The sequence below is a fragment of the Cydia fagiglandana genome, chromosome 20 (genome assembly GCF_963556715.1).
Source record: "Cydia fagiglandana chromosome 20, ilCydFagi1.1, whole genome shotgun sequence".
NCBI lineage: Eukaryota > Metazoa > Arthropoda > Insecta > Lepidoptera > Tortricidae > Cydia > Cydia fagiglandana.
This window is the reverse complement of record NC_085951.1, coordinates 11,029,702-11,056,480: the sequence shown is the minus strand read 5'-3', so window position 1 is coordinate 11,056,480 and position 26,779 is coordinate 11,029,702. Positions and strand designations below refer to the sequence as shown.

General features: G+C 38.1%; 2 protein-coding genes across 2 annotated transcripts in view; both read right to left on the bottom strand.

The window, feature by feature from the left end:
- Positions 1 to 22,475, bottom strand: part of LOC134674642 (clavesin-1-like) — a 30,481-nt gene extending 8,006 nt beyond the window's left edge. Inside the window, exons 1-3 of the mRNA XM_063532763.1 lie at positions 22,323 to 22,475; positions 6,547 to 6,665; positions 1,809 to 2,000 (exon numbers count right to left, since the gene is read on the bottom strand). Coding sequence (XP_063388833.1) covers positions 1,809 to 2,000; positions 6,547 to 6,638 — 284 coding nt within the window. The 5' untranslated portion in view covers positions 6,639 to 6,665; positions 22,323 to 22,475. The remainder of the gene's footprint in view (positions 1 to 1,808; positions 2,001 to 6,546; positions 6,666 to 22,322) is intronic.
- On the bottom strand, positions 18,676 to 20,520 carry LOC134674887 (uncharacterized). Its single transcript, XM_063533042.1, has one exon. It carries the CDS (start codon positions 20,518 to 20,520, stop codon positions 18,676 to 18,678), a length of 1,845 nt encoding a protein of 614 aa, XP_063389112.1.
- Positions 22,476 to 26,779: the final 4,304 nt, after the last annotated feature.

Genomic DNA, 26,779 nt, shown 5'->3' with positions numbered 1-26,779 from the left:
GTTGATGGAGTAAATAATGATGATGTATTATTGTAATAACTAGTAACAGGTTACATTTAAATAGGCTGGGATTTTCCAGTCAATAATATAATAATACCTATGCTTATTAAATACTTTAATTATGGTCTCCTATGGCCGTTTATTAAATTAAGAAAAGATATATGCAAGCAAGCAGTTATACCATTATAATATTTAAAAAAAAATCGTTCAGAACACATATTAACTCACATTTGTAGACGGGTCTATCGCGAATTTATTTTATTATCTTTATTTACCGACCGTCTAAGATAAATGAGAGTTAATATGTAGTTACCTATACCATTATCGTTCCTTCCGACCAGTTGCCGATCTTACCCATGTATTCTGTCGTCTTCCCATTAAGTGATTTTCTTGGTGACTAACTACCCCACTCTTAATATTATAATTAGTAATCAGTATTTTATTCGATTCAGTTACAGAAAGCGGTAAAATCGTTTTCACCACACCAGCTCGGAAAGGCTTACTTTGCACTTCAAAAACTGATAGCAAAGTTGCATTTTATTCACATGTGAGACAAAGTAATCAAATGCAAATTTTGAGTTTGTTTCTTATGTTTCCTGGTAGAAATGACTTTTAAATGATGATTTTGGATGATAAATACTTAATAACATTCATTTGGATTTGATTTGGTTTGATTTTGTTTGATATTTTACATTTAATATTTGCTTCGGGTTGGTGTGGTGAAAAATTTTGTGTTTCATTCGGGGGCAAATTTTGTTTAACCCTCGTGCTTTGATACCCTCGCAACGCTCAAGATTCCATTTTTCAAATTTGGAATCTTTCGCTTGCTCCGGTATCAATATTAGCACGAGCGGATAAACACCAACTTTGCCCCCTTGTAAAACAAATAACTATTTCAGCTAATTGACCGTTTCCCTTAAAGTTTATACTCTTAAAATTGTTCCTCAAATTCTATCTGACCCCCGTAAACCCCGCTCAAAGAAGATTGTAAAAAAAGCTGATTTAAATATTTTATTCAGGCAATTAGTGAACCCGCATAACAAATGCAGAAGTGATATATTATTAGCGAGAGCATATCCTATGTCCGGATGGAGTCGGAACCGGGAGCTGTGCCAAATTTTACTCCATTAGTGCACTGGAACTCAATTAAGTCCCCCCCTATCCTCCCCCCCCCCCCTCCTCGACCACGCGCTTCACACTCATCAAAACCTAATTTTATGGAACCACTAGTCACACAGTATGGCTTATTAACTTATTGGTGTTGATGCTACAAATAAACAAGCAAGGATGCCTATTAATATCTTATTTAAAACTATGATATGATATTTAAATATATTTACCTGTTATGCTAGGTATTTAGCAACTAGTTTTTCAGGTTATATGTATAGATAATTGAATGTCAGATGACTATTGTCGCAGTGGTCAGTTTTTGATTTCTTTCCTTTAGTACTTATAAAACAAAACACTCACGCAATATCCAATATCTGTTGGTTCCTAGGCGAGTGTGAAGTAGCACTCGATGGTCTCCTTGCTCTCCTTCACCTTGTAGTAGTTGGAGTGCAGGAACAGCACGATGTACTCGGCCGAGATGTATGTTGTTGTATAAAAACACTCACGCAATGTCCAATATCTGTTGGTTCCTAGGCGAGAGCGGGTCGCGGTTGCTGAAGAGGTCGGGCGTGTTGGTGCGGTGCGTGAAGTAGCACTCGATGGTCTCCTTGCTCTCCTTCACCTTGTAGTAGTCGGAGTGCGGGAACAGCACGATGTACTCGTCCGAGATGTATGTTCTTGTAAAACAAAACACTCACGCAATGTCCAATATCTGTTGGTTCCTAGGCGAGAGCGGGTCGCGGTTGCTGAAGAGGTCGGGCGTGTTGGTGCGGTGCGTGAAGTAGCACTCGATGGTCTCCTTGCTCTCCTTCACCTTGTAGTAGTTGGAGTGCAGGAACAGCACGATGTACTCGTCCGAGATGTATGGCAGATGCGGCTGGCTCTTCACCCTGGGAAGCAAACATGGACTTTGTTCAAAACTAATATGTTTTTTTAAGGTTTAATACCAATAAAAAAATATCTTAATTCTGTGGCCTTGTTCTCCAACGGTAATCTAATATTATTAGTGTGTTGTTATATATGGTAACCCATACGACGTTCGTGGACTAATAATATTAGTCTAATACCGACCAAGAAATGGGCCCCTACTGCCCCTAGACGCAAAAAGAGAAGGTTTTACGAGCATAGGCGTGGTTCAGCCTTTGTATCTGTCTGGTTTATCGTAGAAATCTCTCAATCAGATGAATCGGTGTGTAGTTTTTACCGAAATTATTGTCTGTCTAGCTCGTTCGTTCGTTTAGCTATATTGGTATCGGTCCGGAAAAACCGCAGACAGTTCATTCCATAGCTTAGCTGTGCGGGGCCTAGAATGTGTGAGTCTGTATGAGCCACTACGTCTCTTATTATATCGTCCTGTATATTACTCAGCTAATTTAACATATATTTTACTTGAGGAAAAACTGCTAATCTTATGTTATTTTCTGCATACACACGTACCAAGTGGCTCCAAAGAATTACAGTCATTATTGCTAGAGCGACACGACTTGCTACTTTTTTATGCACAATAATCGGAAAACATGCCTTAGTACTATATTTTTAAAATATTAAAAGTGCAATACATTACTTTAGATCTATGTACTATTTATAGTAGACGCAAACCAAACTGACGACTGGAGCCATATCACTATCTCTCTCACCCTACCTACGACCACGCGAGTGTGAACGAGAAGTTTTACGACCCCAGTGGTCAGTTTGGTTTGCGTCTACTATACTTATTAACAGCAACATTTTTAACTGACCATCCGGGGACTTTATAACTTTGCAATAAGTTTTACAAAAAAAGCTTATAAAACAAACGAAATAGACCAATAATATTAGAAGTACTAGAACAAATTAAATTATTTCCAGAAAATATTTTAATTTGTTTTTATTTCAAGTAAGTGGTCTAGGTTCAGTTTGAAAAATAGAGCAAAATCAAGTATTATATGAAAAACAGAAATCTCTGTATTTTTTAACTATGGCATCTGAAGCTACATAAGCTAATTACAAGCAAAGATATACATGTAGCTGAATAGTCGTTTTTATTTTAAATGAGAGCGTAATTACGTTTGTATGGAGAACCGAGTTTGTGTGGCTGTTAGGATACTACTAATAGGCTACTATGACGGGATAATGTTGAGTAAAGTACTCATAATAATTGTCTTGTAGCAATTATAGCCCACAGCTTAGCAGAGACCCTATAAAACAATCAAGGCCAAGTTATAGAAGTATAGTTATCTTCAATATTTTTATTAGTTATATTCAAGACAGTTCGATAGTATTAACCAAGTATTAACGCCTTAAAATTTATTTTCATCAGCATCACATATCTAATGTTTTTGTGTCAAATTGTCAATGTGCGAGTATATGCTTATTCAAGTCAAGGAACTATTTCTTAAGTCAATTTTATAGCATATAAGTTTTTTGTGCCGAGCAAAAACATCACGTTATTTTTGGATCTATTCTATTCCTAACTCGTCAACAAGCAAATTTATGATAAGTAATGCATACATATAACGCCGCCTCTGCTATATATATTCTATTTTTATACGCGAATTTAGTTCAGGAATCTTATATTATACCTTAGAATAAAGGACCAAGATAAAGAGTAATTTGTGTTTTATAGTAAGCTTAGTTTTAATTTTTAAGAATTTATTTGACGTTAGTTAATTTGGATTGTATACTATATTTTTTTAAAGTTACTTTTAATGAAGTGTAAATGTTTTGTAGTTTTTAGGAAATAAGCATATTGTAATGTGAATTATTGTAACTGAAATTACTATCTAGTAGTTATTTATACACGTAGGTACAGTTCATAGTCATTAAAATGCCTTATACGGATAAAATAGGGTACCTAATATCCGGTTTAAATGCAACTATGGGGTTATCTGTCGTTCTTTGCTAGAAATTGAAATACAAAAAATAGAGTAAGTTGAAATTTACCATACATAACTTTTACTCGCTCTATTTTCTTTGTATGTATAACAATTTTTGTCAACGAATGATTGCGTGGAAGCGGCTTTTTCGCAGCGAATTCGTGTGCTTCCTAAACCGTACATTTATTTAGCAATCCATTAGGTAATTTAGTAAAATAGTATCTTACTACTTATAATGCATTCAATCAGCCGTATTCGAACAATGAGATACGTCAAATACTAGATATTGAAACGATATGGATTAGATATGTCAGTGTCAAACAAGTGTCAAAAGTGACGTTATTGTTTGAAGAAATGTCAATTTTGACACTTGTTTGACACTGACATATCTACTCCATATCGTTTCAATATCTAGTATTTGACGTATCTCATTGTTCGAATACGGCTGAATGTTTTATTTGTATGTAAGAATCAGGTTACGTGCAATTACATACTAATAATAGTGCATTGGTATCGCGAACCAACAAATTAATGCCAACTAATAACCCTCTAACCTACTTATTAATTGAGCTATAATATAAAACACAGGTTTGAATTAATTTTACTGTCGGTAGGATTTGATAGATGAACACATTAGATCATTAAATCTGGTTAAAGCTATTATATTATAATTAATTATTTGGATATCGTGACCTTTGTGCCTCTACCATTTGGGTGTAGATAAAATACAAAATAAAATATAAAATATAGTTATTTGACGACCAGTTTAGCCTAGTGGGTAGTGACCCTGCCTGTGAAGCCGATGGTCCTGGGTTCGAATCCCAGTAAGGGCATTTATTTGTGTGATGACACAGATATTTGTTCCTGAGTCATGGTTGTTTTCTATGTATTTAAGTACATATTTATATTATATATATATTAAGTACAATTAAGTACACTTATTATATATATATATATATCGTTGTCTGAGTACCCACAACACAAGCCTTCTTTAGCTTACTGTGGGACTTAGTCAATCTGTGTAAGAATGTCCTATAATATTTATTTATTATTTATTTAAAACAATTTTTATCTGTAGTTAGGGTACCTTAAATTGATATAATACTCGTAATTATGAGTGATATTTCCTCTATTCATTTGTATTTTGACTAGGGCTAGGGGAATATCCTTCGGTTAAAATGATGAATTTTGCGCGTAAGTAGGTATACCTACGTATGTATAAAGAATGAATTGTGTCTTGTACGTAATTACTTCACGGTCCAATACATGCTGAAATCAATAACATTCAACTAATTGTGTTGTGTAAATTGGTGCAGTGGATGCGTTGCAATGCTTCCTTCGATTCACTGTCTAAAATTTCCTATTTGCTGAAAATAGGATATTGTTATGAAATATTCAATTCCCTGTTCAATTTTTACCGCACAAGACCACCAGACGATTCCGCAGAGCCACGCCGTTTTGTCGCCTAGGTAAATAATGTTTAGAGTTTATAAAATGCAAATATATTAATGTTAAATAGTCTCAAGTCTGTAAGGTATTTGTAATATAGATCTTTATATTGCCTGATGTAAATTTTAAGCACCTTAATAATTTACAAATTTATCTAATTTTTACATCGTTCGCTGTGCACCTTGCACTTGTAATAGGCTCGATAGCAAATACTCGTATGCCTATTGATTATCAGTCTATCCGGTTTGTTTTGAGTATCAAAATGGGATGGGACCCGTGACATTGAAGCAATACAATAATCTTGACAGTCAAAGTCACAACTCACAATCGTAATCTACACACGAAACGCCCCTTACTAAACGGTACCTAGATAATCAATTAATCAATCGTGACGCATCACGATAAAAAAACAGGTTTTGTTATAAAATTCCATTGTGTCATTATCATCATCCCAATTATATTTAGGTAGAAGGTATGTTCGAGTAGTATTGGCGCGAGAGTGATGCACTAGCTGTGTGGTAGAATTAAATTTCTCTTGGGATATAGACAGCACACTAACTAGTATAGTACTGTACTCTTATCATTTATACAATAATACTTAAGGGATCATACACATTTTTTTACAAACTAGTTCGCGGTTTTCCACCCTTACAGGCGGGATACCTAAATTTTTGCAGTACTTGAGACTCAAATAAGAATTAAACGGGATATCTAAGTACCAGAGTCGTTAACTTTTATTGTGTTGTCCACAGAAGTGACCTTTGTCTAAAATGTGTTTGACCCTTCGTATTGGTATTAATGAATTACCGGATACAAATAAACCCATTTGGGCATCCCTACATTACATAATGTGATGTGACGTCTGTTTCAGCTGCAAGTGATGTTAAAACAAGATCGAATTTTAAATTTCGCTCCTGATCTGTGAGAAAGGTTGTTTAACTATGATACCGGTCTGTAACTGTCATTAGTACTTTTTTATAGTTTATTAGCTGGGATATTTTTTATTATAAATAGTATATATTTTAATAAAATATCAAATTACTTATTCATTAAGAACAAGCAACAACATATATTTAAATTGAAACAAGGAAACTGTCATTAAGTACGTACTTAATGCAATTATCGTACTTACCACTCTCTGATCTGCTGTATCTCCTCCTCATACTCCTGGGGCAGCGACTTCAGCCCCTGCATGAAGGGGTGCGAGTACTTGGTCGCCGCCATCTTGGAAGCGTGCCCTCACGCCACCTTCTGGAACAAATATTATTCTTTATTGCACCACTTATTAATAACAGATACATCAGATTTACAATGTAAATAAAGGTAGCAACAGAACTCCTTTCTTCCAAACAACGTCAGGGTAGGAGGAGATTAAAAACAAAAGTACAACAACAAAAAAGAAATAAAATAACTAGGACAAAATAACAGCATAACATAAGACGAAAAAGATAAGATAATTGTCTACCTAATCTAAAGAAAGGTCCTTAGAAAGGACATATTTACATTAGGGACATATTTTGTGTCTTATCATAATTTAAATTTTCAAACCGGGCAAATGGCTACTATTTATAGCCAGCATTACTATACTATTTATAGCCATTTTAATACTTGATTGGTTCGCATCTCACGAAGCAAATGACCATAAACAAAAGTAGGACAGATTGAAGGATCTCAGCATCACGTAACATGGCTCACATTACTCAAGAACAGGATGCATTATCAGAGAAAGGCGCGAGAAAGTATTTTAAACAAAGCGGTTTCCTGCTCGTAAATTCAGTACGGGCAGTCTTAAAACCTGATGTGCTTATACAAATTTTAATCTTATCCCATCGTACGTATCTAGATTGATAATTGACTTATAATTTTATGCCAGACAACGTACGTATTATATTAAATATAACTACTAAGGTACCTTCTAAAAAAAAGTGACTATTCGAACCTGACCCAGGCCATGTGTTAAACAAACAAAATGCTTGCGACCCAATTTGAATAGCTCACCGTGATCTTGATTTGAGAAGATAGTATTGAGAAAAACCTAGATAAAATGTTCATCATTTCGTGACTACTTTAAAAAACCCGTGTCTTATTCTATTAATAAAAAAAAAATGTGATAACTATGTATAGGACGCATACAGAGTTACTGCGTTTTAACTTTGAGTATCAGTGCTAGATACGAGATTTCTTCAAAGTAGTAACGATTTGTTACTACTTTGTACGATCACAAGCTAAAATTTTTGACAAAACCGTTTCTGAATTTTGGTAAATTTTCGCTTGGGCATGATTTCCCCCATCGTGGATTATCTATTCTAATTTCTATGACCGGGTGCGATCAACAAAACTATGTTCTGCATGATTGTGCCCATTAAGTGCGTCCTTAAACTAAATCTCACAAGAAATCGATAAGGCTTGTTCCTGAGTCCTTCGATAGCGTCCTGTTCGCCGAGGAAGCGCACAATTTCGCACTGAATATTTTTCCCTACTAATACAAATTAGGAGTAACGCAGAAACATCCGATTTTCCGGTTGTTCGACAGATAATTTTGTTTGATTGACTAGTGGAAATTGCTAGGAACTTATAATTTAAGCTTAAGGAGTGGCTTACGGACATTTTAGATATCAATAACGCTTAGTCTTCGTGAGTAATCAAATCACCCCCATCAGCTATAACACAAGAAAAAAAAACGGCAGTCAAATTTGAATCAATGGTATTAGAAAATAAAAATTCAACTCTGTTCCATTAATAAATGATTTAAAATTTTGAGGTAATTATTTGTACTAGTATTATCTCGAGTATTATCATATCAAGAAAGAAACTTTGCTTAACAAAACAAAAAAAACTTACAACCCTGACATTGGAAGCTGAGTGACGTATTCAATCACCATTCCCGTAGAGTAGAGAGCTAGAGAGTATCAGAGGAAGCCTAGCCTAGTAGATAATCACTTATAGAAAACGCCAAAAGAAACTTAAATCATGTACCTATCATACTCGCACCTATGAATATTTCCATGACCGTTGACCGCGTCACTTTTCATTGCATCTATATTCTATACACCAGCCTCGCCTGCCCTTTCGAGAATGACTTAACAAAGAGTAGATGTAATTCGCGCAATGAATTTTATGGAAGCAAATATTCTTAAATTATCATAAAATCTAGTTGTAAGACTGACTATATACCTATACAATCTCTTTAAGTGTAAATTTTATATACAGCTACGTGCCAACGCGTATTCGGTGCCATAAGGTTAAGCATTACAATAAAGAATGTCATGACTCGGCTGGCCCACCTTGCATTGTGCATAATTACCTACAACTCATAATTGCATACTGCAGCTTATTGTTACTTAGCTGTTTTTCATAGTCACTGGTATTAATTAGTTGCTGCAGTTTTGTAGTAGGTAGTAATTGATGAATTATGGATCTAAAAATAAATGTCTAAAGGTATTTTGTCATTGTACAGTCACGAGCTTCAATTTGGGACCCACTGTACCTACCTATAAAATAATTTATTATTTCACTCTGATGAGCTTGTATTTAAAAAATGCCACTTGGGTTAAATGTAATTTCTGTATTTTTTACGTTAGAAATAACATAATATTTCTATCCTAATGTAGTGTATGCCTTACCCACACATATACAGTGTTAGAGTAAATACCTACCTAAGGCTACACATATAATTTGAGGCGCATTATAGCAATAAGATATCAAGCAGTTATTTGTCTTAATCTCCACCTCACATGGCGACCCTGCCAGGACCTCACACTTATAGAAAAAAAAATGTTTCTGAATTTTTTTTAGTGTGCTAACATAGTTCGATATACTTAGGTGAAACTAAGTTTTCTTTTTCAGGGTACCAAGCGCAATCGAATTATAATCATAATAAGTTTTTGGCAAAAATTTCATTTTTGGTACAAGCTTTTATCGCCGACTGTACATTTTTTCCCACAGGTAACTAATACTCATCGAGACAATTCTAAGAACCCCAAACACAATTAGGTTTCGTCGTTTTATCACAGAGTTCCTATGGCCTCCTCCGGTCTCCATCATCAGATCAGCTCGATGACACCATAATATTGCATTGTCACCCGACTTACTTATGTATGCAAAGTTTCAGTTCAATCGGAAACCGGGAAGTGGATCAAAATTAACTTGCAAGGTTTGATTATAGACAACGGTCAGGTGAAACTAAATAAAAGCTTGTATAAATACAAGAAATTTCAATCTACTGTCTACTTAAAAAAAAAATGTTATTTACTCTAATTTAACTTCACTTTAACTTCTTTTAACACAACAATTCTGCGTTAACGATAAAAATAAGATTAAGGCCCAGTTGCACCAACCACATTTAACAGACTGATTAACATCAAACAGCAGTGAAGTATGAAATTTCCCATACAGATAAATTTAGCGAACGCTTTAACGGTGACAGACGGTTTGGTGCAACCGATCCTAAGAGAAGGGAATTACCATTTATTGGTTTATGATTTATAACATGACATACATCAGAATTGCGGTCTATCTCCGTTTATAGCATCCTTGCACCTATAAATCCATCTTTATAGGCACTCTGGAGTTTTCCTTGCTTAGGTTAACAAAGGCATATAAAAGTCGATAAATTTCCGTGTTGCGTACACTCGTGCGCAATAACTGGTCGGGAATCGTTTGCCGAATTCAGAGTGGGTTACGGCGGCGGCGGAGCGGAACACATGCACTGCGCACGCGCAGTGTAACTTCTTTCACGAATTAGGACAAGTACAGGCGAAGACATTTATTTTGGAATGATATTCCGATTTTCCGATTCTAGTCTCTCCCGACCGATTTCAACTCCGCTGCTGAAGACGTTCGTGTGGCCGCGTGTGGCTTGCGTAGCCATCTTATTATCAGTTTGTTTAATAATATAAGATCTCCATACAGGGCTGACCTGCCTGCTTCTCCCACAGAAATGGGTCAATGTTGCAGTTCTTCATGTGGCGCTTAAGCACATCTTTATTACAAGCTTTTATTTAGTTTCACCTGTCCCGTTGTCGGTCTGTAATCAAATCTTGCAAGCTAAATTTGATCCACTTCCCGGTTTCCGATTGAGCTGAAATTTTGCATACATACGTAAGTCGGGTGACAATGCAATATTATGGTGTCATCGAGCTGATCTGATGATGGAGACCGGTGGTGGCCATAGGAACTCTGTGATAAAACAACGAAACCTAATTCTGTTTGGGGTTTTTAGAATTGTCTCGATGAGTACAGTCAGCGATGAAAGCTAGTACCAAAAATGAATTTTTTGCCAAAAACTTATATCTGAGAAGTTGCCCGCCATGCTTTTGCTTGCCCTCCTCCAGCTCCGAGTAAAAGATGCGCTTAGCCAGCCATGGCACACTTGATCGTGGCAGAGCAGGTACGAGGTAGTCTGACAATGCGAAGAAATTACGAGTAGATGTCAAAGATATATTAACATATTAACTGATATTTTTCACCTTTACGTAAATTGCAAAAGTGTAAACCTTTACACGACGCACTCTTGCACCGACAGTATCACATACTTGTAGCCCTAGACTCCTTTTTTTTATTTTTTTTAATGCATTATATACCAATGACGATGTATGATTATTACTGGATCTGAATAAATTATAAGATATGATTAACGTATAATCGCACTGTACAATTAAGATCGGCCTTTATTTGCAGCCGCGTAATAATCTGACATAACTCACTTTCTACGAGAAAGCGCAACCTGCGCGCGCGCCGGTACCTCAACGACGACAAGTGGTCAGTCAAGTCTATAGGTAAACACGTCTTTCTTTAGGTCTTTACGTATTCATATGGGTCAAAGGCAAAGCATTCTACGACTGATGACTCACGACGGTAGGTATAAGTGATATAAGTATCTCTTTTCTATCTTAGCCGATGTATAGTTAATAATATGATAGTGACATTTTCATGGCTTAGTTGAAAAATTTAGTAATGCGATGCCCGGTACACATACTGGGATATCGTATAGATGAGAATAGATAAGAATAAAAGACGCAGCTACATAACGAAACGCACAACTGAGGGGATCCAGTTATCAGTAACCTTAATAGGTTAATAAGCATCTCATAAGAAAAACTGTATCCCGGATTTTTTCCCATTTCGCTTTGTTTAATATAATTGCAAAGGCACGGCGCTTGTACCCTGACCATGAGTTTAAAATTGACAGCGAATGCTAGCGATTGCGTAAACTAAAGTCATCTCCCTCGTGCTGACATTGGTGCAGGCGAGATGCACTGCGTTTGAATAGACGCAGTCGCTAGCGTTTAAGGCCACGTAGAACTCATGGTGAAGGAAGTTCTTAGTCTGTAGTAATTTTGGTTGCTGCAAGGTTATTAATGTTATTTGGTACAAGGTCACATTGGGCCTTGAATCAATGGCTTCCAAATATTATGATATATTTATTACATAATTAAGCACCTGAGGTTGAAATAAACTTTGCAAGGTTCTTTAGATACAACGCCCAAAAAACCTACATCGTATTAATGATTTATGTTAATTAATAAATTTAATAATGAATCAAACTAGTGAATGATAAGATGACGGGCGACAGACATGCGGAACCGCCCCAAATGAATGGGCTAAGGACAAGCGAATGATGAATAATAAAATAACAAGTAATACGAACATATTCAGATGTTCAAAAAGCACCAAATAGTTAGGTATGTAAAATAATAAATCATATTACAGTACATATGGTCCTATTTTCCCGCACTAGTGCGTAAAATAGCACTTTTCGTGCGATGTCAAAAGTTTAAAGGGCCATATGTACTGTAAAACGTTGTACGATACACGTGCGAATAGGTAATTCGCAACTCGTGTCGATTTAAAACACTCCCTTCGGTCGTGTTTTAATTTATCGCCACTCGTTTCGAATTTCCTCTTTTTCGCACTTGTATCGTAAATAACTAATTTAGTATCCTCACGACATATTCAAAACACCCACCACCTTATGTCTTTCGAAACCCTAAAAAACGTAACCCCTTCGCCCTTCGGCAAGAAAATCCAAACCAGCCGGGGCCCGAACATATAATGTGAGCACAACAATCCGGTTTTTTGCGAAGAGCCAGCAAATATACGCCCAAACGAGCGTTACTTTTCTTTTTTTGTGATTTTTATTTATTGTGACCTTTTTTTGCCACTTTTGTGTTATTTCTAGTCAGGATCACGAGCCCTTTTCATCCTTATAGGAGAAAAAATGTGTCCTAAAGTTTCCATACATTTTTCAAACTTTTTTTTACCGCCATACAAAGTAGGTATATGGAGAAATGGTAACACAATAGGAAAAAAACCTACATGTTTTTATCCCATCAGGATCGAAAGAGCTCGTGATTCGGAGTAGAAATAACACTACAAAAGTGGCAAAAAAGGTCACAATATATTAAAAAAAAAAGAAACGCTCAAACCCGTAATCGCCTGATGTCCACCCAACCGCACAATTCTAAATTTGAAGTCGCTGCGTGACTAGACTCACGCACCGCGCTTACGTTACATCAGGTTACGCGATCGGCGAGAGTAATTATCATAATGGCCACGATACGAAGATGGTTAACTGGATATAGACATATCAACTGCTAAATTTCGTTCAGCTGTTTTTATTGACATGCAAATATGGACCGGTTTGCGAACAACCGTTGTAGGCTTGTATATCGGCAACTGTGTTTTTAGTGTTCCGTACAAAACTTTGTTTACGGAACACTTATGGGATCACTTCGGTCTTGCAAATCAGTTAAATACGTTTTTCTCAGAGACCGTTTGACATAAGTAGATACCTAAAATTTGGAACAGTTATAGCAATTACCACCACTCATATTGTAAATAAGTCAAAACTGCTTTTTTCTTATTAAACTTTTTTCATTTGTAAGAATCGTGTGGGGTACCATTAGAAAGCTTGCAAAAAATTGAGTCGATGGACTGATTTTAACTTCATTTTAGACTGCAATAGTTTCGTCAAAAAATGCATTTAAAGTTGCAAGTTTTCATACAAAAATTTTCACCTCTGTCCTGGCGATTTTCGCGAAAACTATAGCTAACAGGCAGCTGACCAGTCAATACCCAACTTAAAGAAGCATGGAGACGGCGGGAAAATTATCAGCTTAACTTTATCTTTATTAGTTTTTCAACTGCAGCTTGACCTTTGGTTGCTTAGGGCTAGCTAACTGATGCTTACACTGGTCAATTCATATTAGGCAGTAATTTGCGAGAAACATTTTAGTTAAAACTTTGGCATTGAAATTTATGACTTATGTGTTTGACACAAAGTTTAATTCTGCTTGCTTATTTTTGTGAGATATTTAATTTTATCTCAATAGCCTACTATAAGTATGAGAGAGATCTACAAAATACGACCTTATTATATTGCAAATAAGTTTAAATTTCGAACGGGCTTTCTAACCAATGGACTAGGCATCTCAAAAATCTGAAAAATTCAAATTAAGAATTCCGTTCTTGACTGTCGTTGTGTTTTTTTTTCCACAATAGGACACATAGAGTTAGTAAGGCGTATAGAGATAATAAAGTCATTTAATATTTATGAACAGCTTTGGCCTCATGTATAGATTTTATTGAGAGTATCTGATTCGTCGAAACAATATACACAATATTCCTTTTCATTAAGTACCATTACATTTCTGTATTAATTGTATAATTATAATATCTATTAATTATATTCAGTACTTATGTATATTTTTGAACGGATCGGTGAGCAACAAGATTCAGGGCTATAACCACGAAAATAGAAGATCGCAAATTGCGGGCATTTTTCTCTGTCACTCTAATTACGCCTACATTGGAGTAAAAGAGAAAGATCCCCGCAAATTGCGAATTTCGGTTTTCGCGGTAGCCCCTCAGTCCTGTTACGAAAAAATAATTTTGGCAGACATTAATAGTATATGATATGACAGTTAAATATCACAGTTTTTAGAAACAAAGGTAAAATTGACGAAATATTTAAAGTAAGCAGATCTTGTTTTTTAGCAGTTCTAAATAATATATATATGGCATAGAACTAGAAACAAAATCAAATAAAAAAAAATGAGTTCTAAATTCAAATTGAAGGAGTATACATTTAAGGTATTATAGGCCAAGCGCGCACCACGATTTTAATTTTTGCGACACGATTTTAGAATCGCGCTGTAATATATCGCAGAAAATTCACTGCGCGCACTGCGATGAAAACGTCGACGATTTGTTCATTCTCAACATGGATTTCGTACCAGTCGCTTGTCATGAAACGTCTCTTTAATATGCGATTGCTGTATGACTTTGAAAATTTATAACATAACACAAAGGTGATCCCCGTCTATTTCCATAATTAAATGGTTAACATCTAGCGTCTCATTTTGAGACTCCATTGGAGATGCAGGTGCCGAGATGTTGGGGTTTGGAGAGCGACTGAGGTCCGGCCGGAGTGCGATTTTATTATCATAGTGCGCGCGGGGCCATACAACTCCGCATGCTGCAATTCACTTTGCGACAATCGCGTCGCGAACAATCGCGGAAAAATGTGACAAATCACAATTTTAAAATCGCTGCAATTTTTTTGTCGCATATGCGCGCACTAACATATAAACACATACGTTGCATTTCTGTGACAAAATTATCGCAGGACAAAAAATCGTGGTGCGCGCTTGGCCTTACTCTAAATTATTATAATACATCAAGCATTCGCGAGATGCTCGACTTCGGTATTCAAACATAAAGCAATAGTACAAGAATCTAACTAAATGCAAAGGCCGAAGGAGCAATTCGAGGATCCGAAGCGTCCGACAGACGCGCGCCTCCCGTAACTTTTCCAAGTATTTTTAAGTACAAGTGTCTAAGTCACAAGATCCAAAGGCTGAAGTCGCATTGGGCCGAAAGCCCAAAGCATCCCGGAGGTCAGTTCTAAGTTCTAAACACGGTAAGTAATAGGTAATTAATACAAGTTTCTAAATGCGAAGGACGGAGGCCGAGCTCCGCGTAGGGCCGAAGGCCCGAAGCCTGCTAGATGTCAGTGATTAAACACAGAACTGACAGCCTGGACGCTTCGGGCCTTCGGCCCTACGCGGAGCTCGGCCTTCGGCCTTCGCATTTAGATACTTATACTATTGTTCTGTGTTTAAGTACTGACATTCTGGACGCTTCGGGCCTTCGGCCCTACGCGGAGCTCGGCCTTCGGCTTTCGCATTTAGACACTTGTACTATTGTTCTGTCTTAAAGCACTGACATCCTGGATGCTTCGGGCCTTCGGGCTACGCGGAGGTCGGCCTTTGGCCTTCACATTTAGACACTTGTACTATTGCTCTGTGCTAAAGCGATGACATTTTGCTAAAGCTCGGCCTTCGGCCTTCGCACTTAGACACTTTGTACTATTGTTCTGTGTGTGTAGTTGAATACGGTATCCTAAAAACAGGCAAACAACCTCTGTAAAATGTAACGATGCGAGCTGTACGGCTACCATCAGTTTGGCATTGACATAAACGCTACCGTGGGCGTGAACGTAATTTACTTTCTATGCATCTCGCTCATACTGACATATTAGTGCGAAAGAGATATACCTATAGGAAGTAAATTACGTTCACGATATCGTTTATTATGTTGCCAAACTGATGGTAGCCGTACGGAACACTAAATGCCTCGAGCTATCTCGGGCTTGGCCAAATTATTTTTTATAACAGTCTGACCAGTGATTGGCCTTAGTCTCAACTGATGTAAAAGTAACAATTTTTTTTTATTACTGGTAAACTAAATGTCTCCAAAAGGAGGTAAATGTAGATAAATGTTGAAAAATGTAGGCGCAACAAGTAGATGACATGTACCAAAATACCGTTTGATAATACATATAACAAAAGTCGCATCAAAAAGGGATGCATTTATTAAGATACTATTATTAAGTACCTTAAAGACCAAGATTCTTACTTTCAACATTTTAACAACACTTAGTAATACAAAATAAAAAATAACTACTTGAACCTCATTAAAATAAGCCAACAAATCATCAATATTCCGTACAGATAGCAATAATTTATTGCGCCTCTTGTTCGAAGCGAAAGCATTTTCTGATGAATGAGTTAGCGATCGATCTCAATAAATCTACCTCCAGTGGGTTACCGGTTGGACCTTATCATCGGCACAGATTCCGAGGCTCCGACCTAGCGGTGTACTGACAGACATTGATAGCGAGCGCGGGACTCGCTCGCGGGAGACGTGATTCTCGGGCCAACCAGCGTATTGTGACTTGTGTGAACTTGGAATCCGTAACAACTTAACAAGAATCACTACACCTTATAAAACAAAGTACTGAAAGGATTTTCATGCCGTTTTCACTTATTTTATTTTATTTATTTAAGAATCACCAACGGATAATACATCTACATAATTAGGTAGATAGGAACAAGGACATTTATGCAGCCCTAGACACCGGCTGCATGTTTGAGCCGTTCGGGGTGGAGACGCTTGGGCCGTGGGGTCAAGGCGCGCACAGCGTATATAAGGAGCTGGCCAAGCGCCTTATAGACGCAACGGGTGACCGGAAGGCTGGAGCTTACCTCGCCCAACGCATCGGCGTTGCCGTACAGCGTGGTAACGCCGCCAGCCTTCTGGGCACCCTACCGGTGGGCACGGACCTGGGGCCAATATTTTATTTGTAGGTTTTTTACTTTTTAGGTACTTTTAGTTAATTAGTTTAATTCTTTTTTCTTTGTCTATATTATTTTGCTTATATTAAGTTTAGTTTTTAATTAGTTTTATGTTTAGATTATGTAGTGTATTTTTAATTGTATTATTGTTTATACAAAATGTGGTATATTAGTGAATAAAATCAGGCGTTTAGTAGGACATTTAACATTATCAATAAAGTGTGTAATTTGACTAATTTGTCAACCCGTGCGAAGCCGGCATGGGTCGCTTAGTCGGCAGTTAATACTAAAGCACGAGCTTTTTGCATTAATATCATATCAGTATAACAGATTTTTGGAATGTTTTCTAAACTTGATTCATGAGATACCGTATATAGATTACTGAACAGTTTGTTTTGCTTGCACATGCAAATGATGACATTGTCCGGTCAGCAACTAGTGGTAGTTTCGTGACAACTGATAATTAAGCCTTTTAAATGCCCTAACTTGCGGACACTGTCGCGTGTGCTTACACTTCTTGTCAAAGGGCCAATGTTTCCGGCTAGCTGATCCTGACACAAAACTATTGGTCTTATTTTAAAAAGAGGATTGAATACCAACACTAAATGCAACTATGCCGTTTATTTATTTATTTATTTTTTTATTATGCATGGGTTTACTCATGGCCACAGACTAGCCGAGGCGTAGACGTGGCCTACGATGGAGCGAGCTCGCCCAGAAGGTGCCTGTTCACTCTTGAATTATCTTGTCATTGTTGTTATTGTCTTGTTTATGGATTAAAACAAGCCATAGAGGTTGGAAAATGAAAGGGGCGAGATGGAGTGCGGGTCGTATCAAAACCTCTTCATTACCAATAAAAAATCACCCCAAGTTGAGATTTTTAAACATCCCTCTTGGCGACAGACTATCATTCACGAGGAAGCTCAAGACCGATTACGATAAGGATTAGTACTTGCGATGTCTCTCTTGAGAGAGCAATATTTTGTGCCCAACGCACAACCAGTCATTGTGGAGATCCTTGTGGGAGGACTATGTCTACAAAATGACAAGTTTTAGCTGACATGATGATGATGGTGTTCATTTTACCTAAGGTCTAGGTATAATTTATGTGCCTGCTGCCTGCTTTACAATATTGTAAAATCATACGGTACTTTAACACATACTTTTTTATGTAAAAACTCACCGTAATAAAACCCTTAAAAACGTATAAAAGTATTTTTTAAATGAAGACCATACATTTAAATTAATATATTTATGATGTGCAAGTGGTATTAATATGATACACGTAATCGGATAGGTATCGTTTGACACCATTATTAAGTCCATTAATTTTATCAGCATTTAAATATCTTGACTTCAGGCAACGCACACAGTTTCGGTAAACATTTTTGTATGGGTTCTTTGGCCCATTTAACTTTAAATATTATTATCGTATCATTAAAAGACACACATCACATGCTTAATTTAATCCAATTATTATTATTTTTTTTTTTAACATTAGAATTTAAATTTATTTTTCTAAAATATTCACACATAAAATGACAAACTAACAAAAATCCTTACATTTTATACTACAAAATTAAAACTAATATTACTTAAAACTACCTAACCCAAAACCCGTTCTATGTTATGCCCGGTCCAAAAGTCCCCATCACACTTGCAGCATTGCCGCGCTGTATGGCGATGGAGATCTGTTGGACCAGCCAAGACCCAGAACGGGGGTCGTTACCCCTCTCCCTCAGCCGCCGACCCAGATCCCTGAACAATTCGCCCGCCTCGCTGCACCAGGGTCCGGCCGTTTCTACAGCAACCGGCACAAAATCGTACGCCCCCTGCAACTCGGAGTACTTGGCGCGCTTACTTTTGGCCGCTATTTCTGCCGCCGAACCTGCCGCCTTAACCGTGTGCCTTAGATGGGACGCAGCAAATGTACTAACACATGTCGCATCCCATAAAAGGCACCGCCCCCTTCGCCAGGGAACCAAGGTGAGCCCGTCGGGTCTCTTCCCGTCCGACCGAGACAAGCCTGGTGGTTCCAGTACGCACGGGATATTGGCCGACACCATTGCTCGCCGTACAATTTCGTTTAAAGAGTGGTGCCTAGGGAACCGACCGGCGCACCTCTGGCAACTTAACCCGTGATGGCCGTTCTCCTCAACCAACACCCCGCAAATACACCGGTGCGCGTCGCACACCTTGCATCCCAACCTCAGGGCCACTGCAATTCTCAGCGAGTCGTTATCCAGCAGTGTGCCCAGGTGCGGAGACGGCAAAGCATGCAACCACGCTCCCGATTCAGGCCTGGATACTGCCATGAGGCGCGCCAGGTCGGCTCCAGAGGCTCCACTCTGCAACTCCGAAAACGCGAGCTTGCACAGGATGTCATCCCACGCTCTCTGCGCCACCAAGTTGTCAGGACGTTCATCGGTGGGGCATAAAGTAGCCCACTTTGCCAAGGCCTCAGAAACAAAAGGCACGCACACATCCCCACTCTCGACACCCAGAATACGCGCAACAAGTCCCGCTGAGCCATGCGCCGACGCCAAAAAGGCCACCAAACCGATATCCCGCACCCGCCGAACACCAAGGCCCCCGTACCGAACCGGTAAGGACGCCTGACACCACTGAGCCTCGTTTAAATTGACATTTAGCAGCGACTCCAAAGCAGTCTTGAGAGTTTCGTCCAGGGAAAGCAGATCTTGCTCAAAAAGCCAAGTGGGCGATGTGCGCAAAGTGTACACCATGCGAGGCAACGCAAAACAATTCCGCAACAAAATGAGAGCGACGTGTCCAGCCAGTTGTGCCAAATGCTCGCGTACTCCCGAGAGTGCCTGCCTTTTAAGTTGTAGTACCGAGCTGACACCCTCGGAAAATACGGGAGCACCTAGCAAACTAAAAGAAGATTTGTCAATCAGCCTCATTCCGGGCAGAACTGCCTCTATCTCCGCAAGAGCTTCAGTGGGTATGCCCCCGCAGGTGAAACACTCGCACTTGGATGGATTAATCTCCAGGCCTATCTCTTTTAAAGCTGGTATTAAGGTATTTAAACCCTGAACGACCACATCTGGGCTACCTCCAATTATGCCGTCATCTAAATACCACACATTTAACGGCGTTTTAACCTCACAGATAATTTGATGAATGGCTAGGCAGAAAATGAGGGGTCCCAAGGGGTCTCCCTGTTGAGCACCAACTTGCGAACGAATGACATCACCAGTGTAGAACAGGTTGCTTGGAGAGGCATAGCATTGGTAAATGAAGGGATATAAAGAGGGAGTTTTTTCGAGGACCTCCTTAAGGATTGTGTCTCTTTCCACCGTGTTAAAAGCATTCTTTATATCAATCTTGATGATTACATCACCAGATGCATGGCGTTCGACGGCGTAGTGACGAGTGGCATGAATCGCTGCCTCACAGCCTAGCACAGTGCCAAAACCCATCTGCCTGGGGAGCAAATAACCAGACATTGGCTCCCTCACTGCTCGACAGCAAAGTTTAGCCGTGAGGCGACGGAAAATGTTGCCTACGGCAATTGGTCTGATGCCACCGTCCTTCTTGGATAAAGCACAAAGCGATGCCCCATAGAGAAACGGCCTAACCTCCATATTCAACATACCTCTTAATAAAAAATTGCAAAGTTTTGCAAGGGAGTCCAACAAACGGGGACCGTTATCCCCCGCGGAAGGTGAAGTCAGTTCCTTCAGGTGCTGGGGCCTCAAGCCATCGAAACCTGAAGCCGACCCGTTATAGAAGGAGGCAATTGCCGCAGCCACGTCCATTGGCGTTACGGACAAAAAAGGGTTCGTAATGCCCGGCTCGGGGGGCAAATCTAATAGCCTCGATGGCGGCGGATGTTTATCCTTCAAAACCTGTAGGGTATTATCATTATCAGGAGCTAAAGCAGAGTCCGAGAGAAGTAGGCGAACGGCTCCCCTTAGGTCACCATCATGCACTTTATTTTCAATCACCCGGTAGACCGAAGCCGGCCTGTTCGAGAATGTGATGAAACAACGCAACCTAATTGTGTTAGGGGTTTTTAGAATTGTCTCGATAAGCATTAGTTGCCTGTGGAAAGCTTGTACCAAAAATGAATTTTTTGCCAAAAACTTATTTAAAAGAGAATACGATTGGGCCATGTATCATTAAATGAGTGTGCGTCAATTTTGGGCTAGTCATCATAAAAACGTCTCTATGATTTTTACTTATTATGATGCATAATTGTGTAGATATTTTTGAACTGGACTATACAATCTACGCTCGGCCGGGCCTGTTGGCCACTGACCGGACGAAATGCATTGTCACTTTTTCTACTTTCCTGTTTCGTTTTGGACGTGGATTGCATTTAATTTAATCATGTTGTAAGTTATTCTATTAATAAATAAATAAATAAATGTGATGGTCAGCAAACGAGCAGACGAACCGCCTGATGGGAAGCGGTCATAGTCGTCCATGGACATAAGCAACATCATAGGAGCCAAAGCGTTGCAAACCCTTAAAAATACATTCGTATCTACCATCCTCTAGGTAGCATCGTTACACCCAAATTATACATAGGTAAGTACTTGTTTAATGTGTAACATATTTGGTTACTTAGGCTATTTTATTTATGCAGTTACATAACTTTATACTAAACTTACTTAGTAAGAGGTTCATTAAATCGTAATGTAGGTATTGTAGGTACTTAATAAGTATCTTAGACCTACAATTATGTTTATAGTAATTATGCCTACAAATGAATGATATACACGTAAGAATGACACGCATGTGGGCAGATGAAGTATCTAAAAACTTAAATAAACGTACATTATTACGAAAGTCGCGTCATTCATTCAGTTTGCTTACTTTCTCACCGTGAAGATGGCACGCGAGGTAACTTTACTATTTACTATACTCTACCATATCTACCGCTCAGCGGTTCTTATCACGCTTAGTATAATTATAAATCACTTTTAATTCATAATCATTAAATACTGAGATTTTTTGAAATGCAAAAAATGTGTAATACAAGAACCGAGTTAGCATTTTATGCATATGCTGAGAAGAAATAAATTTAGCCACGATATGTTGAATTAATAGATGGGATCAATTAACAATCGACCTCCCTGCACTTTAAATAGGACAGGACGCGCTTGCAAAATTAGCGGTATCGGCATCTCGCTTACGTGACTAAAATTCTATAAAGATGATACGACGTGTCTTTTTACAGTTATAATAACAACGTAAACAATTAGTTCTAGTGCTTAATTAAAAAAGTAAACAAAAAACTTACCGTGTCTATGAAAATCCTTAGGTTAATTAAATCACGTATAGACGCGCGAATCGGGCGTGAGTGCACTCGTGAGGAACCTTTAGGAGGCTGGTGCGTGTGTACACACTGGCACACAACCCGCGACTGGCCACTCGAACCTTGTACAACTTGTGATGGAATAAAAAAAGTTAACTTTCTAAATTTGAATTCGCGAATACGTTGAACAGGTGAGGCGGTAACTCGACCGTAGACGGCGGCTTTTACAAGAAAGTAGTGGATTTAGGCTTATAATTTAGTACTACAGTTTGGAATAATATCAGCCTTAACATTTTTTCAACCAGAATTACATTAATAAAAGTGAAAGTGAGAGCCAGCACTGATGATAAATATCCTCGATAGAGCAAATCTGCGGTGTTCACAGCAAAAAATCTGCCGTTTTAAACGCTAGTTAAAAGGATGACTACGATCAATAAAACGTTTAACTGCCAAGTAATGGTAAAATAATTGAATCCAAGATAAATTTACCGTCTCTACATCTATCGACAAAACAAACAAACATAAAATACCTATGTACAGACAGAAAAGCGTAACTAATTGAACGCAAAGCCAAATTAAAAAGATCAATCAATATTATAAATTATAAACTATTATGAGCTAAGTAAAGCTAAATAGATTTTCCACAAGCAGTACAGTCAGCAGCAGAAGTCGCTATACACTCCAGGTGCTCAAAGAGAGGTAAACGTTTAAACTGTCAAAAAGTTGGTGACTGTCATGGTAGTATTTACTTGTGAGCGCTCAACGTGTCACAAATATGTTAACAGTCGCTATTCATTAATTTCTACACTTTCAACAAGTCATTGATACCTAAGCTGTCAAAAAACCAATGGTATCTAAGCGGTCAACGTGTCAAATATATCTGAACAATATGGAAAAATAGACTTTAAAGCATACAAGTATGGTCGAATATTGAATAAAAGATAGCCATGCTAACTTCAGGTAAAGCGTTTTGACAATCATCGAAAGCAGTACAGTCTTGTCATCACATACATCTATCTCACGTTTTGCCCTTCAACCATTTGACAGGAGCCTCTCGGTCAACTTACTGCCAACTATTTCTTTTAACAGAATCGTCAAGACGAATGACACATAGCAAAAGCTAACTGAAGCCGAATTTAGAGCCAATTGTCAAGGCACGTCGTGGTCTCAGTAACAAGCGTTTGCTTTTCAAAGCAGAGACCGCGGGTTCAAATCTCAGTCGTACGCACCTATTTACAGCTTTTTGTTTTTTTTTGTGTTTCATTTCTATTATTAATTTGTGTCTTCTGGTTTTATGTTAATTTCGCATTAGTTTATATAATTTTTGAAGATAATGTCGCATGTAGCGTATCTTTCTATCAGGACGTTGTAGGTTTGAACCCGCAGTGGGCGTTACTTAGATTACTCCTGTGCGGAATGCCATTTGATATTTACTACTCAAAAATCACGTTTGTTGTATGGGAGCCCCACTTAAATCTTTATTTTATTCTGTTTTTAGTATTTCTTGTTACTTATAATAGCGTCAACAGAAATACATCATTTGTGAAAATTTGAACTGTCTAGCTATCACGGTTCCTGAGATACAGCCTGGTGACAGACGGACGGATGGACGGATGGATGGACAGACGGACGGACAGCAGAGTCTTAGTAATAGGGTCCCGTTTTACCCTTTGGGTACGGAACCCTAAAAATGCTGGTCTCTTCGAAAACTGACTAAATTAAATTAAAGGATATGAAAACAATGCATTTTATTAATTTCAGACATCATGTTTCATAGTAACATTTATTGCTTAAGACCTACACAATCGATATCTAAATAGTCTAGTTAGTCTAAATAGCTAGTCTTAGTTTTATTTTTCAAAACGTTCGGGGTTCGATTCCCGAGCTGAGTACACATTTTTTTTAATGTATGAATGCAGTTTTTCGTGTTACTAAAATCGATGACATGATTCCTAAGAAGAGATCGGTGTATATCGTATAGTATCAGATTTTCCCATACTGGCCGATCTAAATGGGCCACCCTGTATAGTATATTTTACTACAATAAGTGGGCTAAATAAATATATTAACATAGGTATATAATATGATCAACGGTTTGGAAGAACAGCTGCATATGACAGTTAAAATAAAAAAACCGATCATTCTAGTAGAACCTACTTATTTATTGTATAAGTTTGACACTTAACGATAAAATACTTCTTTAAGAAAGGAGGTGTCAATTCGTAGTGCTACAGTATTTATTTTAAAGTTAAACAGATAAAATGTTGATGCTTAGTTACCATTGAAATAACAACTGCTTAGCAACTGGTGGCACCCTGGCTGCTGACGTACGTGATTGGCAGTGCGTGTAGGTATTAATGACAGCAGCTTGAATTTGATTGCTTAGTTACCACTGACTTTTTAACCGTTATTGTCATTCTGATTAAATAAGGGTGTATGTGTTAGAGAAAAACTCAGAAGTTAAGGTATTTGTGCCGAACTGAAAGCCTACGTGAAAATGACATCTTAGATGTCCTTATTTTTGTGACGATTGAAGTGTATATGTTTTCTTGGACACCTTGCCCGCTCAGGTATATCTGCTGCTGACTGTACCTAGCTACCTACTACGGCGTTGAGCCAGCCAGAAGTGGTGTTTAAATTGAAAGAAAAGGAAGTACTATAAATTATTTATGATGAAAGTAGAAATAAAAACATATTTCAAGCCTTCTTGAGCTTACCGAGGGACTGTGTCAATTTTTGTAAAAAAAAGCGGCCAAGTGCGAGTCGGACTTGCCCATGAAGGATTCCGTAGCAGCAAGTAACATAATAAAATTGCGGTTTACTATTTATGACTTATTAAAAAAAACTACTTACTAGATCTCGTTCAAACCAATTTTCGGTGGAAGATTGCATGGTAATGTACATCATATATTTTTTTTAGTTTTATCATTCTCTTATTTTAGAAGTTACAGGGGGGGGGGGGGGGGACACATTTTACCACTTTGGAAGTGTCTCTCGCGCAAACTATTCAGTTTAGAAAAAAATGATATTAGAGACCTCAATATAATTTTTGAAGACCTATCCATAGATACCCCACACGTATACTACGTATAGGCTTGATGAAAAAAAAATTTGAGTTTCGGTTCTAAGTATGGGGAACCCCCAAAATTTATTGTTTTTTTTCTATTTTTGTGTGAAAATCTTAATGCGGTTCACAGAATATATCTACTTACCAAGTTTCAACAGTATAGTTCTTATAGTATCGGAAAAAAGTGGCTGTGAGATACACGGACAGACAGATGGACAGACATGACAAATCTATAAGGGTTCCGTTTTTTGCCATTTGGCTACGGAACCCTAAAAATGTACTAATATTTATTTATTTATTTATTTTATATTTATTTGAGAAAAATAGTTCAAGTACTTACTAATATGTATGCAATTCTGCAATTTCACATCTACTAGACTAGACAATTGAGGCCACGGATCACGTAGCCTCTTGCCCTCATTTGTTAAGCTAAAACTTAGGTATTTGACATGTTTACACGCGCGGATTGTGTACCGACGCTGAATATTAGACATTCATGATTATTGGTTAAGTAAATACATTAATACTTCACTACTTTTTGTGTCCAGGCCCGGATTTAGAGACCTGAGGCCCTTAGGTACTTGGTATGGCCCCATTGCTAGGTTGCCTGGGCCCCTAGGCCTGGACCTTGTGGACCTAGACGGAAATCCGGCCCTGTGTGGAGTGGGCACGGCTAGAATGAGCCTGATGTGCATCCATTCCGCCGGCGACGGCCTGGAGGCACTCAGGACTAAGCGCACTTGTTGTCTCCGCCGTGGTCAACTGGCCAAGCAGGGCTCCTGGGGCGTCCCTGCCAACTGTCTGACCAACTGTCGCCCAACGATTCGGCCGCTCGTAGGGTGCACGTGGTTGAATGCTGGGCTACACTATAACCGCGAAAATCGAAGTTCGCAAATTGCGGGGATTTTTCTCTGTCACTCTAATTCCGCCTTCATTGGAGTAAAAGAGAAAGATCTCCGCAATTTGCGAATTTCGGTTTTCGCGGTAGCCGCTCTGATAGCGACCTCAAGCAGCTGGCATTCGTTTGTGGTTTTAGACGGGAGTCCCACCACTGCTGAACCAGATACAGATATAGTGTTGATTCAGACAATATCAATATCCGACTTATATATTATTTAGGTAAATCAATTATTTAGAAGAATATGTATAGTCCTGACAGTTGTGAGATTTATAACCATGAAATAAAGAATATTTAAAAATCAGCTGATTTAGTCGTTAGGTTTGAAATTTTTCATATGAAAATATTAAATATAGGTGCAAAATGCAACCAAATTAATAGCCTATATTTAGGAAGCTGTCAATTAATGGCTACCTCCGTACCGTGTTGTACAAAATTAAAATGTTCATAATAGTATTCTTTTCTGTATTCTTTTAC